Source organism: Aulostomus chinensis, chromosome 5 (genome assembly GCF_037954235.1).
Source record: "Aulostomus chinensis isolate RoL2024-O1b breed Wild chromosome 5, RoL_Achi_v1.0, whole genome shotgun sequence".
NCBI lineage: Eukaryota > Metazoa > Chordata > Actinopteri > Syngnathiformes > Aulostomidae > Aulostomus > Aulostomus chinensis.
In genome coordinates, this window is record NC_141324.1 from 8,945,132 (window position 1) to 8,958,125 (window position 12,994).

Genomic DNA, 12,994 nt, shown 5'->3' on the forward strand with positions numbered 1-12,994 from the left:
CTTGGTAAAAGTACTATTTACAGCAGCCAAAAAAGCCATCACGAAGAAATGGGGAAAGGAAGACCCCCCTGCAGAGGACCAGTGGACCCACCTTATAGAGGACATTGACAAAAAGGAAAAAATGATCCATGGTCTACGGCTCCAGGAGGCTCAACTTAACGAGAGATGGAAGAGATGGACGTCATCTGTGTTCCATGAGCGACCAACCATACAAGCTGACATAGTTTAAGAGGATGGAACATGGACTAATGCTTTGATAGTGACTCCCATATGTTGATTTAGGTTTGTAGTTGTATGTTACATCTATGCAAAGGAAAATATCTCAAGAAAAGTTAAAGTTAAAAAAAAAATGTTGTTCAGTCAGTAAACCAGCTCACCTGTTAGGGGTTTGTCAGAATTTCCCTGTCAGACACATGGATCCAGTTCAATATTTATTCTTTTTAATTCTTTTTTACCTTTTACCTACCTCCTGACTCCCTCATTTGATAAAAAAGAAAGAAAGAAAGAAACAGCACAAACTGTTTTCTTCATTTTTGTTTTGGAGGCTAAAGTGTTTTATACACTGCGCTCCAGAGTTCATGTTGCTGAACTGAATTTGAATGGATTCTTTATTGATTTTATTTCATTTTATTTTTCAGTATCAAATGGTGCAAGAAGTTGGTCAAAAATGTTGACAGTTGAAACAAGGATTTTTTTAATGTCAGGCAAATTGATGCACTCCAAATCTTTTCTGTTCCAAACTAAAAACAAAGTTGTTCTTTGTTGTAAGTTGAACTACATTTCTTTCTTTTGTCTGCCTTGTTTTCTTTCATGTTAACAAGGATACAATGTTATGCAGAGGTGTACTAATAACAATTTTATAGACAAATGATATTATTTAGAGTCACGGTGGAGAGGGGGGGGGGGCAAATTGTTTTCTTGTCTCTGGGGGGGGGGGGGAGGGGGAACAGAAAATAATTGAGAGGCACTGCTCCATGGCAACAACATCACTTTTCTATGAAAGACGAGCACCGTCACTGAGTTTTTATCATCCATTTGTTTGGTTTGTTTTATTTCTGATGAATTAGAACATTTATATTGAAATCAAATAAAAACAAATACAATCTAAAAACAAGCACGATGTGTTTGAAGAGTGTTGACCTCTTTATCAAACCCTTAACGCATTTATAATTCTTAAGAACCCCAAATGGATTGGGAACATGAATAAAGACCATAACAAGAAACAACTCAGAATATGACACTTCATCATCCATACAGCTTTTCAAAATCATGTTGTGTTGTCTTTTAATAACAATCCACTTTCCCATTGGAATAAAAGTAACTCATAAGAAATCCCCTCCCCTTCTTCAAGCTTGGAGCCCCGATCAGTGAGCTGGGAGTTCTCAGGTTCTGTGCAGGATCCAGATGTTCCTACCATCTCTCTTCTTTGGTCTTGGCTTTGGGAGAGAGAAATATTCAACACCCCTCCCTGAAATTTGTCTGCATGTCAGCCATCAGACTTGTAGGTCCCATAGTTGCAGTGTATTTTCACCACTGCTGAATGCTTGAAAGGCCTCCGTTGCACAGTCAAGATGGCCCATGTAGGATTGGATTTGGCCGCGGGCGTCTTAGGGGGGCTGAGTGAAGGCCACTGCAGGCACGACTGCGTTACTCACAGGCCAGTTTGCCATCAAAAGAGGAGAGGGCGATGGCAGCTTCCCAGTGCAGCTCCTGGCTTTTCTGGACTCATTTGTTGGGTCAGAGGAAATCAGGTGCAGGTGTTTTGTACATCTTTTTCCTGGCAGCCATTAGAAACTCCTTCTCTCCGTCTTCCCCGTCCGTGTGGAGCTGATAAACGGGGAGGCCGTTGCTCTGGTCCCTGGTGATCCTCCACTGGATGGTCTCACCATGGGGGTAAGTAGAAACACATCACAAGCTCATTTAGATCTTTCACAAACAGAGGAGACGATGCCCTTGAATTCCGTTCACTCCCTGTGGGTTCCTGCCTGGGGGTGGAGAGAGGGGACAACGCACTTGGTGACGCTGTCCCTCCATTCCTCCAATCTGTGTCGTCCTCTGTCTCCTCCTCAATCGACTTCTGAGTGCCTCTTGTCCATGAGGGAATCAGCTCACCAAATGGCAGTTTGCCATCAAAAGAGGAGAGGGCGATGGCAAACGCCTGAAAGGCACACATGGGGAAGGAGTAGTCCAGGATGAAGACGTCCTCTGACACGCGCCCACACTGCATCACCACATAGTCCTCATTTTGAGGGTGGACGAGCTGGAAATTCTTCTCAGACGTCCGTGTGACTCGCCCGTTGAAGTCGAGAGTGAATGACTCAATCCGCTCATCCCAGCTGGGGCTCTTGCTCTGCAGGGTGATCAGCTGATCCATGTCATCGTTTGCTTGCCTCATCAGGAGGGTTTCCTGCTCATTCTGTGGACGAATGCTCACTCTGGCATCATTCTCCAGGATCCCAGGGACGACCACTTTCATTTTCCTGGGACCCCAAACCCCATGATCACTCCTCTCATAGCTAACAGCTGCTAGCTCCTGCCGCACTGCTTCACTCCCTTTCCTCTTTGTTGTTGCCGGGTTTTCTCCACAGTCATAAACTGCGTACTTGGTACCCAGCAAATTGGACCTCAGTTTTCCGATATAGCCGCTGGCTTTCCTTGACAGATTGGAGTGGTCGGTAGAAATCACATAGTTTGAAGTTCTACACTTCTTCCTTTTTCTAGCGGCCATTAGAAAGACATTCTCTCCGTCTTCCCTCTCCATGTGGAGGTAGTAAACTGGGTAAAAACTGCTCTGGTCCCTGGTGATCCTGCACCGGATGACTTCCTCCTCAGGAGCAGGACGCATGGCGAACTCCTGCAGATCCTCCACCGACAGAGGAGACGCTGACATTTCATCTTCCTCACTCTCTGAAGAGTACTGAAGGGACTCTGCACTGTCGTCTTCCTCCTCCTCCTGATAATCCTCCTCCTGATCCTCCTCCTCCTCCTCCTCTTCCTCCTCCTCCTGATCCTCCTCCTCTTCCTCCTCCTCCTCCTCCCCCTCTTCCTCCTCCTCCTGTTCCTCCTCCTCCTCCTCTTCCTCCTCCTCCTGTTCCTCATCCTCCTCCTCCTGATCCTCTTCCTCCTCCTCCTCCTGATCCTCCTCCTCTTCCTCCTCCTCCTCCTCTTCCTCCATTTGCCACCAGGCCCTCATGTTGCTTTGATTGAGTGTGTCCTCGTCAGAGCCATCTTCAGGCTCACTCAGGGAGGAGTCGCTGAGGGACCCGCTGCTCTGAGAAGTCTGGTCCAACAGAGTTTTGTGAGACTCTGTCCAGTTGCATCCAGCACGAGACAAATGCATTCCCTCTGATTCCAGGCATTTCCTCAGGCATTCCTCTTGTACATTGCCAGGTCTCTGTAGCTGAAAGAGAAAACATGTCAGCTTCACATTAGCGCCAAAACTGTCAAGGTTGTTGTTGGTGTTGCTGTTAGGCTGCTGCCCCTGCAACCCGAAAATGGATGGATGGATGGGCTCATGCATCATCGTTCCTGTTTCCTACGACTGATAGTATTATTTGAGGTACAAGATGACAACCCAAATAGTACCGCAACGAGACTTAAGGTCCAGAAGGTGATTGTGACACAGGTAGTAGCCATGACAGCGAGGAAGCTCCACCTCAGCCCCAATCACTTGTTCACTCGTATAGAAAAAGAACAGATGACAACGCTAACTTTGATCAACAATATCCCAAAGTAAACACGTACTATAAACATGTAGTGTATACATGTACTATAAACATGTATACATGTACTATAAACATGTATACATGTACTATAAACATGTATACATGTACTATAAACATGTATACATGTACTATAAACATGTATACATGTATCATTTCCACCCATCTGGTGTTTGCCAGAGACGTTAAATGGTGAAAGTTCTTTACCGGTTCATCCCGCCAACGCTGTTCCTTAGGATTCATGTTAGTTTCCTGTTCCTTGATGTCGGTGTCGTTGTTGTGGTGGTTTGTTTCCATCAGAACTTTTCTATCCGTTGTCAGGTGCAGGTGTTCTGTTATACCATGTGACGACGATGATGACAGACAGGTGACATCACTGTTAGTGACTGAGATGACAAGAAGACAGACTGCCATGATTTTGTCTGAGTTCACCCTCAGAACTACGACTGTGATCTCACCACCGACTCTGAAGTCCTGCTGCCGAGTGTCTGTGTGTATGTGTGTGTGTGTGTGTGCGTGTGTGTGTGTGTGTGTGTGTGTGTGTGTGTGCGTGTGTGTGTGCGCAGTCTTTATCTGCAACACTCCCAAACAGCCCCACTGAGTCCAGACAGAAGCATGTCGCCTCAGTCCAGTCTTTCTCAAATAGTGGGGCGATGCCGGGGGGGGGGGGGGCGCGTATGACCCTGGGGAACATGCTTCTATTTTCTTTTTTGCCGTACTAGAATAAAGTGTACAGTAATTGCACATCCACTACAGTAGTTGGCAGTGGCGCTCTCATTGTCAGAGTGTGTGCAGGGAGTATTGACTCGATGGTGTAGGGTTGTTGTTTTTTTTGCACCGAACAGGCGATATTAAGTGCAGTAAACCAACCCTCAAGAGACAACATGGAAAAAAATTTGAACAGGGTTGAAAGGAAAGAAGGAGAGAGACGAAGATAATGAGACAAAAGAAAGTCACCCGAAAGCTAAGATGAGGAAATATGACGAAGCGAATGTAGCACTTGGCTTGACTGTGACTACAGTGGGAGACGAGGACAGACCGGTGTGTTCACTGTCTAAAAGTGCTAGCAGCAGACAGCACAGAGCCAAATAAATTAAGGCGCCACTTGAAGACATTCCACCCCAATCACGCTGGTAAGCTGCTGGAGTTTTTTCAGCGAAAACGTGCCGAATTTTGCCAACAATCATCCCGCTTTGTGAGCGCTACTTCAGCAAACCAGCGAGCGCTGTTAGCATCATATCAGGTGGATACCAAGTTGCTCAGTGCTAAAAACCCTCCACCATAGCAGAGGAGCTGATCCTGCCTGCAGCATTGGACATGGTCTCTGTCATGGTGGATGACCCAAGTGCTGCCAAACCAAAACAATCCCTCTGTCTAATGACACTGTCGCCAGACGTATAGATGACCTTGCTCACCGTCTTCAAGAACAGCTGGTAGATGAACTCAAGACAAGCGTTCTGCCTTACAATTTGATGAAGCAACTGACAACAACAAAGAGGGTTTTTTTCTTGCTTGTGTACGTTTTGACTTGACAAACTCCCTGTGTGAGGATCTACTTTTTGTAGGTATGTCAGAGACAGAGCCACAGCCGAAGAGCTCTTCAGAATGTTGGACTGCTTCTTGACTGAGAATGGGCTCAAGTGGGAGAACTGCACTGGTGTTTGCAGTGATGGGGCACAAACCATGGCAGGGAAGAGAAAAGGACTTGGGGCACTCATCAAGAAGGCCTCACCCAATGCTGAGTGGACGCACTTCATTATACACAGAGAAGTACTTGCATCAAGGCAACTTTCCCTTGAATTAAGTGCAGTTATGACTGCAATCAAAGGTGCAGTCAGTTTTATCAAGACCAGACCACTCAAAACAAGAGTCTTCTCTGCTCTCTGAGGAGACGGGAGCTGAACATCGAGCTGTGCTCTATCACAGGGATGGTACAGTGGATCACCAAAACATTGTGCACTTTTTGAGAAAAGCTTGAAACTCCTACCATAGTAAGATGATACCATGAGGTTTATTTGAGGCAAGTCAGATTTGACCCTTGAGGCCCGGGAGAGGTCAAATTCAAAATGGCCGCCAAAAATATTGAAAAATGCTTAACTTTGGAAGCAAACTCTGTAAAAATACAATTAAGGTTTCATTTCCTGCTGATTTTTGGGTGCCCAGTCAGTTGGTGACACATTTGAGATCAATATAATTAAAGAAAATGCCTTTAGATCAATGTCAAGGTCAAATCATCTGGAAAAAGAGAGCTGAAATGTGCAAAAGGGTGGTTTATTTCCCGAAAAATGAATGCAACGAGTGAAATGTTTTTATGATGAATAATGATAATAACTTGAAACAGAACAGTGATCGTGTACTGTGTTCACGTTCACCACATGACACCTGTCCTTAAACCACTGCTCTGGCTCCCTGTGTGTCAAAGGATTGAGTTCAAAATCCTGTTACTGGTCTATAAGTCACAGAATGGGCTTGGGCCTAAATACATGTCAGAGCTGCTGACTGGGCGTGAAGCATCCAGACCCCTCAGGTCATCAGGGACAGGTCTACTCAGCGTCCCCAGGGTCCGAACCAAGCAGGGGGAAGCTGCTTTCAGCTTCTGTGGTCCACACCTGTGGAACAAACTGAACCTCTGAGGGGGGCACAAACTGTCAGCTCATTTAAATCAGGGCTGAAAACACTGCTGTTTACTGCAGCCTTCTGATAGTGTTGATTTGGGATTGATGGATTGATTTAATGTTGATTAGTCTGCTGTTGTTGTTGAATTGATCTTAAACTGTTTTATTGATTTTAAATGATTTTTGAATGTTTTAATTCATGTTTTCAATTTTAAACTGATTCTAACTTTCAATTTCTCTTTCCCTCTATAAAGCGCGATGAATGGAGCTATACAATGAAATTTGCCTTGCCTTGCCTTAAACATGTCAATTATGTTACGTTGCATTGTCCCAAAGCAGGTAGCCAGCAGCCGAGGTCTTTGATTTTGCCCTCTGTTTGGTTTTCTTTCTCTTTTTTCGTTCCGTGAAAGCAGAACACGTGTGGTTTTAACCAATCACAACTAGCAATGCTGGTAACGTGACCCACGTGTCCGTCTGTCAGCCAACCAGAAACGCCTGCATGCGGCGATGCGCTCATGGGCACGACTCCGTGTCAAGGAAGTTTCACACTGAACGCGCAAGGCGCAGGCTGCGCGGGGGAAGTCCATTCATTGTGTATGTGGGCGCGCTGTGACGTCACATGAGCGCAAACCAAGCCCAGCAACTCGGTAGCGCATTACTTCAAATGTTGTTCAATCAGTAAACCAGCTCACCTGTTAGGGCTTTGTCAGCATTTTCCTGTCAGACACATGGATCCAGGTAAGTATTGATGGTTTTTAATTCTTTTTTACCTTGACCCTCAAATAAATCCATTTTCTTTAATTATATTGATCTCAAATGTGTCACCAACTGACTGGGCACCCAAAAATCAGCAGGAAATGAAACCTTAATTGTATTTTTACAGAGTTTGCTTCCAAAGTTAAGCATTTTTCAATATTTTTGGCGGCCATTTTGAATTTGACCTCTCCCGGGCCTCAAGGGTCAAATCTGACTTGCCTCAAATAAACCTCATGGTATCATCTTACTATGGTAGGAGTTTCAAGCTTTTCTCAAAAAGTGCACAATGTTTTGGTGATCCACTGTACCATCCCTGTGATAGAGCACAGCTCGATGTTCAGCTCCCGTCTCCTCAGAGAGCAGAGAAGACTCTTGTTTTGAGTGGTCTGGTCTTTACAAAATAATGTAACAAATAACATCAGTCATTACTTCACTTAATTCAGGGGAAAGTTGCCTTGATGCAAGTGCTTCTCTGTGTATAATGAAGTGCGTCCACTCAGCTGCTGCGCTAGGAAGCAAGGTGTGGCTGGCACGAGGAAAAGTCTTGTCCTGAGTTTCTGAGCTCAGAGAGCAGATAAGAGTGTTCCTGGAGCAGTGCCCAGTCAGTTGGTGACACATTTGAGACCAAAATAACCAAAGAAAATGGATTTATTTTAGGGTCAAGGTAAAAAAGAATTAAAAAGCATCAATATTTAACTGAATCTATGTGTCTGACAGGAAAATTCTGACAAACCCCTAACAGGTGAGCTGGTTTACTGACTGAACAACATTTGAAGCAGATAAGAGTGTTTTTGGAGCAGGAGCACAGGTGTGAAGTCGCAGAAAAATTTAGTGATGAGAACTTCCTGGGAAAACTGGCCGACCTGATTGACACATTTGGAAAGCTAAATGAACGCAATCTACAGCTTCAAGGGAAAGATAAACACCTCCCTCAGGTCCCAGACAAGATCGGCTCTTCCGCTGGAAAGCTTGCGATGTGGGGCAGGCAACTTGATGAAGGAAACACTGATTCATTGGAGAACCTGCACAAATTTGTAGACACTACTGACTATGATGCTACCTCAGTGATTCCACACATGAAGCAGCATATTGAATCACTGATGGGATTCTTTAAAAAGTGCTTCCCTGAAAACAGTTCCCAGTGAGACTGGGTGAGAGATCCTTTCAGAGCACCAGCTCCAACTGGTTTCAGCTCTGCAGAGGAGGACCGGTTCATTGACATGACGTCTGACTCCACATGGAGACTGAGTGGAGAGAGGCAGTATCCACTCTCAGGGCAGAGGGCTGGAGGCATTCTGCTGCCTTTTGCTACATCTTACCTTCGTGAGACTGGCTTCTCTGCTGTTGCTGCACTGAGGACCAAGTCCAGGTCCCGGCTAAACCTGGAGCAGCAGCTGAGAGCTGCAGTAGTATCGTGCTTCAAACCTCTCTTTGAAAAGCTGCGCGCTGCAAAACGTGCTCACTGTAGCCATTAATCCTGACTCCCTCATTTTGATAAAAAAGAAAGAAAGAAAGAAACAGCACAAACTGTTTTCTTCATTTTTGTTTTGGAGGCTAAAGTGTTTTATACACTGCGCTCCAGAGTTCATGTTGCTGAGCTGAATTTGAATGGATTCTTTATTGAGTTTATTTCATTTTATTTTTCAGTATCAAATGGTGCAAGAAGTTGGTCAAAAATGTTGACAGTTGAAACAAGGATTTTTTTAATGTCAGGCAAATTGATGCACTCCAAATCTTTTCTGTTCCAAACTAAAAAACAAAGTTGTTCTTTGTTGTAAGTTGAACTACATTTCTTTCTTTTGTCTGCCTTGTTTTCTTTCATGTTAACAAGGATACAATGTTATGCAGAGGTGTACTAATAACAATTTTATAGAACAATGATATTATTTAGAGTCACGGTGGAGAGGGGGGGGGGGCAAATTGTTTTCTTCTTGCTGGGGGGGGGGGGGGGGGGGACAGAAAATAATTGAGAGGCACTGCTCCATGGCAACAACATCACTTTTCTATGAAAGACGAGCACCGTCACTGAGTTTTTATCATCCATTTGTTTGGTTTGTTTTATTTCCGATGAATTAGAACATTTATATTGAAATCAAATAAAAACAAATACAATCTAAAAACAAGCACGATGTGTTTGAAGAGTGTTGACCTCTTTATCAAACCCTTATCAGTCTGGAGGGAGTTCTTTGGATGGAGGATCGGGAGAGTGTTAGGGTTCTATTTAGAGGTAGGACTTCGGTGTAGGGGTTAGATGGAGGGAAAGTTGGTTTTTCCGCGGTGGGACAGAAGAGGGCGGTAATGCTCTAGCTAGTTGGTTGCCAACCGCCCTAAATCCCAGTAGAAGAAGAAGAAGAAGAAGAACTGCGCATGCGCAGCCATGACTCAAATTGTCTGCCGCGAGTCCGCTTTGAGCCTCTGTGTCAGTCAGTTACCGTCGCCGATTTTTCGACGCCGGCTTCATTCTGAGCGATACGGAGTCCGAACAGTGATGCGAACACACACGTACGTAAACGGTGGACGAGCTGAGACCACGTAAGTGTGAAAACCGTCGTGATACTACGAGTCCTGGTTGTCACTAAAACTGCTATCAGAAAGCAGCTCGCGCTTCCGTCGACCGCGGACCGATCCGAAGTTCTCGGTCGTGACCTAAAACCCGTCAGGTATCAGTTTTAGCACGAGAAACCGAGTCCCCCGGTTCTGCTGGTGTCTGCTGTTCCGTTGCCCATTTGCTCTTTAAACCGACTCACGTCAAGGTGTTCTCAACTCTACAGGGTCGCGGAGAGTTCCGGACGTGAGGCCTCCGCTCGGTCGATGGCTGTGAGAGTGGAGTACTACAGGTCAGACAGCTGGGCGTCTTCAGACGTGTCCATCGGTAGGGTGGAGTGGGTCCCAGCGGTGTGACGGCTGTGCCTTCTGCCGCAGGTCTGTTGAGTATTGTCTGAGGAGGAGAAGCCTCATGAATATTGAACCTTCCTCCAAAGTTGGAAAAGCCTCCCAGAAGGAAACCCAGAAAAGTCGAAGCCCCCAAGGAGACGTGAATCGGGGCAGGCCAAGGAGTAAGAGGAGGAGGAGGGCTGGAGGCAGCCCCCTCCAGGCAGGTGAACGCTGCAGCTATGACATCATCGACCTCATCGACAGCGCCTGTGACGTTCCAGAGGAGGACAAAGACAGGTTGGCAGAAATCGTGGATACAGGAGTGGATGAGTGTGGCTCCACGAGCAGCAGTGTTGTTTCCGGTCCGTCCTTCCCCTCCCTGTCCACGACCACGAGGCTGAGCCTGTGCCCGTGCTGTCTGAAGCGCTGGCAGAAGGCGAAGAAGATAAAAGCTCCCATCAGAAGCAAACTCTTGGACAACGGTAAGAACTGGAGCTGTGTGAGCTAACAAGTCCTCTAAACAGGTATCAGACCTGAGGCCCTTTGACGGCAGCCAATCACGAGCAGCCATCTGTTTCTCAGAAGAGCTGCGAAATATTATTCTTTATTTGTGATGCGTAAATCAATGAGAAGCTGACAGCTCGGTCAGGATGAATGCTTCAGCTTCTACCTGCAGGCCAACTTTTTATCCAAACACAGCTTCATCGGTAGTTGGGTGAGACGGCTGATCGAGCCACCCTAACCTGCCCTGTTCAGTTCTGTTGCCGTGGTAACGGCAGTGGCCACTACACTGACACGTCACCACATGCTAAGTTTCCTTTTCCTGGTTTGTGGTTTAGATCCCGCCTCCTTGACCTGTGACCAGTGGGTCCTGCTGAAAAAGCGGAAGCTGAAGCTGTGGCCTCACGTGAAAGGGTAAGGTCACTTGTGGAGTGGAGTGATTACACCAGTGTCACAAAGCCACTAACACCCCCCCACCCCCCTGCCAGGAAGCTTTTGATCCATGTGGAACTGGTCAAGAAGAGACTTGCCAAACTGAAACACTGGGATGATGGAGACTGGTCGGCCTGCTCAAGGCCACACACGTTCCTACACAGGTAATAACCCATTCACCACACACACCTCTCACATCAGAGCAGGTCAGTCAGCACGTGACATGAAGGTGTGTGTGTGTGTGTGTGAACATGTCAGGAACCTCAGGCGATGCATCAAAGTGCAGGTGAAGACGGAGAGGAAGAAAAATACAAGGACGCGAGTGAGAAACACCGTTCAGGGTTCACACGTGGCTAAGCGGAAGCGTTCCCGTGACAACGACCTGTGGCACGCCAGTGGCAGCGCTCCCCTCTCTGCCCGTGGGCACGGTGGGAACGCTTACTCTCCGGATTGCAGCGAAGCAGAGAACCGGGATCTGGGGAGCACATGCAGGGCTGCTGAGCTGAAGCCCTCCACGGTTGCTGTGGAAAACACCAAGTCCAGACCCCATTCACCAAAGAAGGTGTCGAGATTCCAAGACATGCTTGTCCAGCTGCGCGGCAAACAGAGTGCAGTTGTCCGAGAAACACGCTAGCGAGTGGAGCCATTGGGAAGCAGTGCTGCAGTAACAGCACTGGAGGTACTGGTGCCAACTGGGCTTACTGTGTGTGTGCGTGAGAGAGAGAGAGCGAGATCCACACTCCCAGGTATTTTCACCCTCTACAGGCCACCAAACCTTGTATTATGTTAATGAAGCAGTTCATTATTGCATTCAGATGCTTTGTTCCTGTGGAACCTGAAGGGTTCCTCTCCTGTTCTGAGAGCAGAACCGTGTTCTGGAGCTGGAACAGTTTTCTCTTTATTTAATAAACGCTGGTTTTGTGTGCATGTGCATCGTTTTGTCGTGACGACCGGCTTCATCCCTGCCACCGAGAGCCAGAGACGTTTGTGGTGATAAAAATAAATTCTACACATAAAATATCAATCCATTGTCTTCCACATTTTCCTGTTGAGGGTGGTGGGGGTGGAGCCTCTCCCAGCAGCCTTCCCCCTGGACAGGTCACCAGTCCATGTCAGGGCCAACACATAGAGACAGACAACCATTGGCTCTCCCAGCCACGCCTACGGTCAATTTAGAGTCTGGATTAACCTGGTCCCTCTTGATGTCTTTGGACTGTGGAGGAAGCTGGAGTACCAGAGAGAACCCAGCAGGAACAGGGAGAACATGGAGACTCACCCAGAAAGACCCCGTGCTGCAGCCGGGGCTCCACCCACAACCTTCTTGCTGGGAGGCCACCGTGAGGACCACTGCTCCACTGGGCCGCCCACGTAAAACAAACATATAAAGGATCTCAGTCCCAACAGCAACATAACCTTTTTGCAGCACTGCATCGAACTTTGCTTCGTATGAATAAAGGAGATAATTCGCTAGAGAAGCATCCAGTGTTTTACTGAATGAATGTTTTTGTAGTACAATGAGTCCTGCCTGCTCCAGTGACGTGAGACAGCTTCTGTGGTTCCTCCCTGCGTCCTGCTTGTCTCTCCCAGGTGGGACATCGTCTCTGTTCTCGTCTCGGGTCATCATACGTGAATATTTATATTGACTTTTTCAGGCTGTAATTGCGATGTATAATGAAAGCTTTACCATTTGAGAACTGCAGCGAGCAGCCTGAGCTCCACTCATGACACCGTCAGAGGAAACGTCCATGCAGGTTTTTAATACCTGCCGCTGCAGCACGCATGTGTGTGTCTGGGACGTGTTATACACACTTGACCGCGGCTAATTTGTCCCTTCGCTAGTTGAAGGTCGATGATGGTGGATGTTCAGGAGAAGTATGGTTCCACTTTGAGTGAAATGGACGCTGAAGCAGAGCTTCCACACGGAAGACATCAGGAGGGCCACGGACGCCGGACGAGCAATCAGCTACTCTTCTGCTCAGTAAAAGGGGAGGGGCTTCAGGGTCACGTGATCATGACACTTCAAACATCAGGTTACTTGTGGAACTTTTTTTTTTTTTAAAGATGCTTTAGAATGAGCTCCTTAATATGAGCACT

The 12,994-nt window shown here is 46.8% G+C and overlaps 1 protein-coding gene and 1 pseudogene across 3 annotated transcripts; one reads left to right on the forward strand and one right to left on the reverse strand.

Moving 5' to 3' along the window:
- Window positions 1-1,102: 1,102 nt before the first annotated feature.
- On the reverse strand, window positions 1,103-2,945 carry LOC147261086 (tubby protein homolog pseudogene; annotated as a pseudogene).
- Window positions 2,946-9,450: 6,505 nt separating this feature from the next.
- On the forward strand, window positions 9,451-11,833 carry LOC147261087 (uncharacterized). Of its 3 annotated transcripts, none has more exons than XM_086204824.1 (6): window positions 9,451-9,625; window positions 9,865-9,930; window positions 10,016-10,449; window positions 10,807-10,882; window positions 10,957-11,064; window positions 11,159-11,833. In XM_086204824.1, the coding sequence occupies exons 1-6, from the start codon at window positions 9,471-9,473 to the stop codon at window positions 11,532-11,534; spliced, it is 1,215 nt and encodes a 404-aa protein (XP_086060950.1). In that variant the 5' UTR covers window positions 9,451-9,470; the 3' UTR covers window positions 11,535-11,833. The 3 variants fall into 3 exon arrangements, with proteins under 3 accessions (XP_086060950.1, XP_086060951.1, XP_086060952.1); XM_086204825.1 differs by having other exon boundaries at window positions 9,468-9,595; XM_086204826.1 differs by having other exon boundaries at window positions 9,485-9,753.
- Window positions 11,834-12,994: the final 1,161 nt, after the last annotated feature.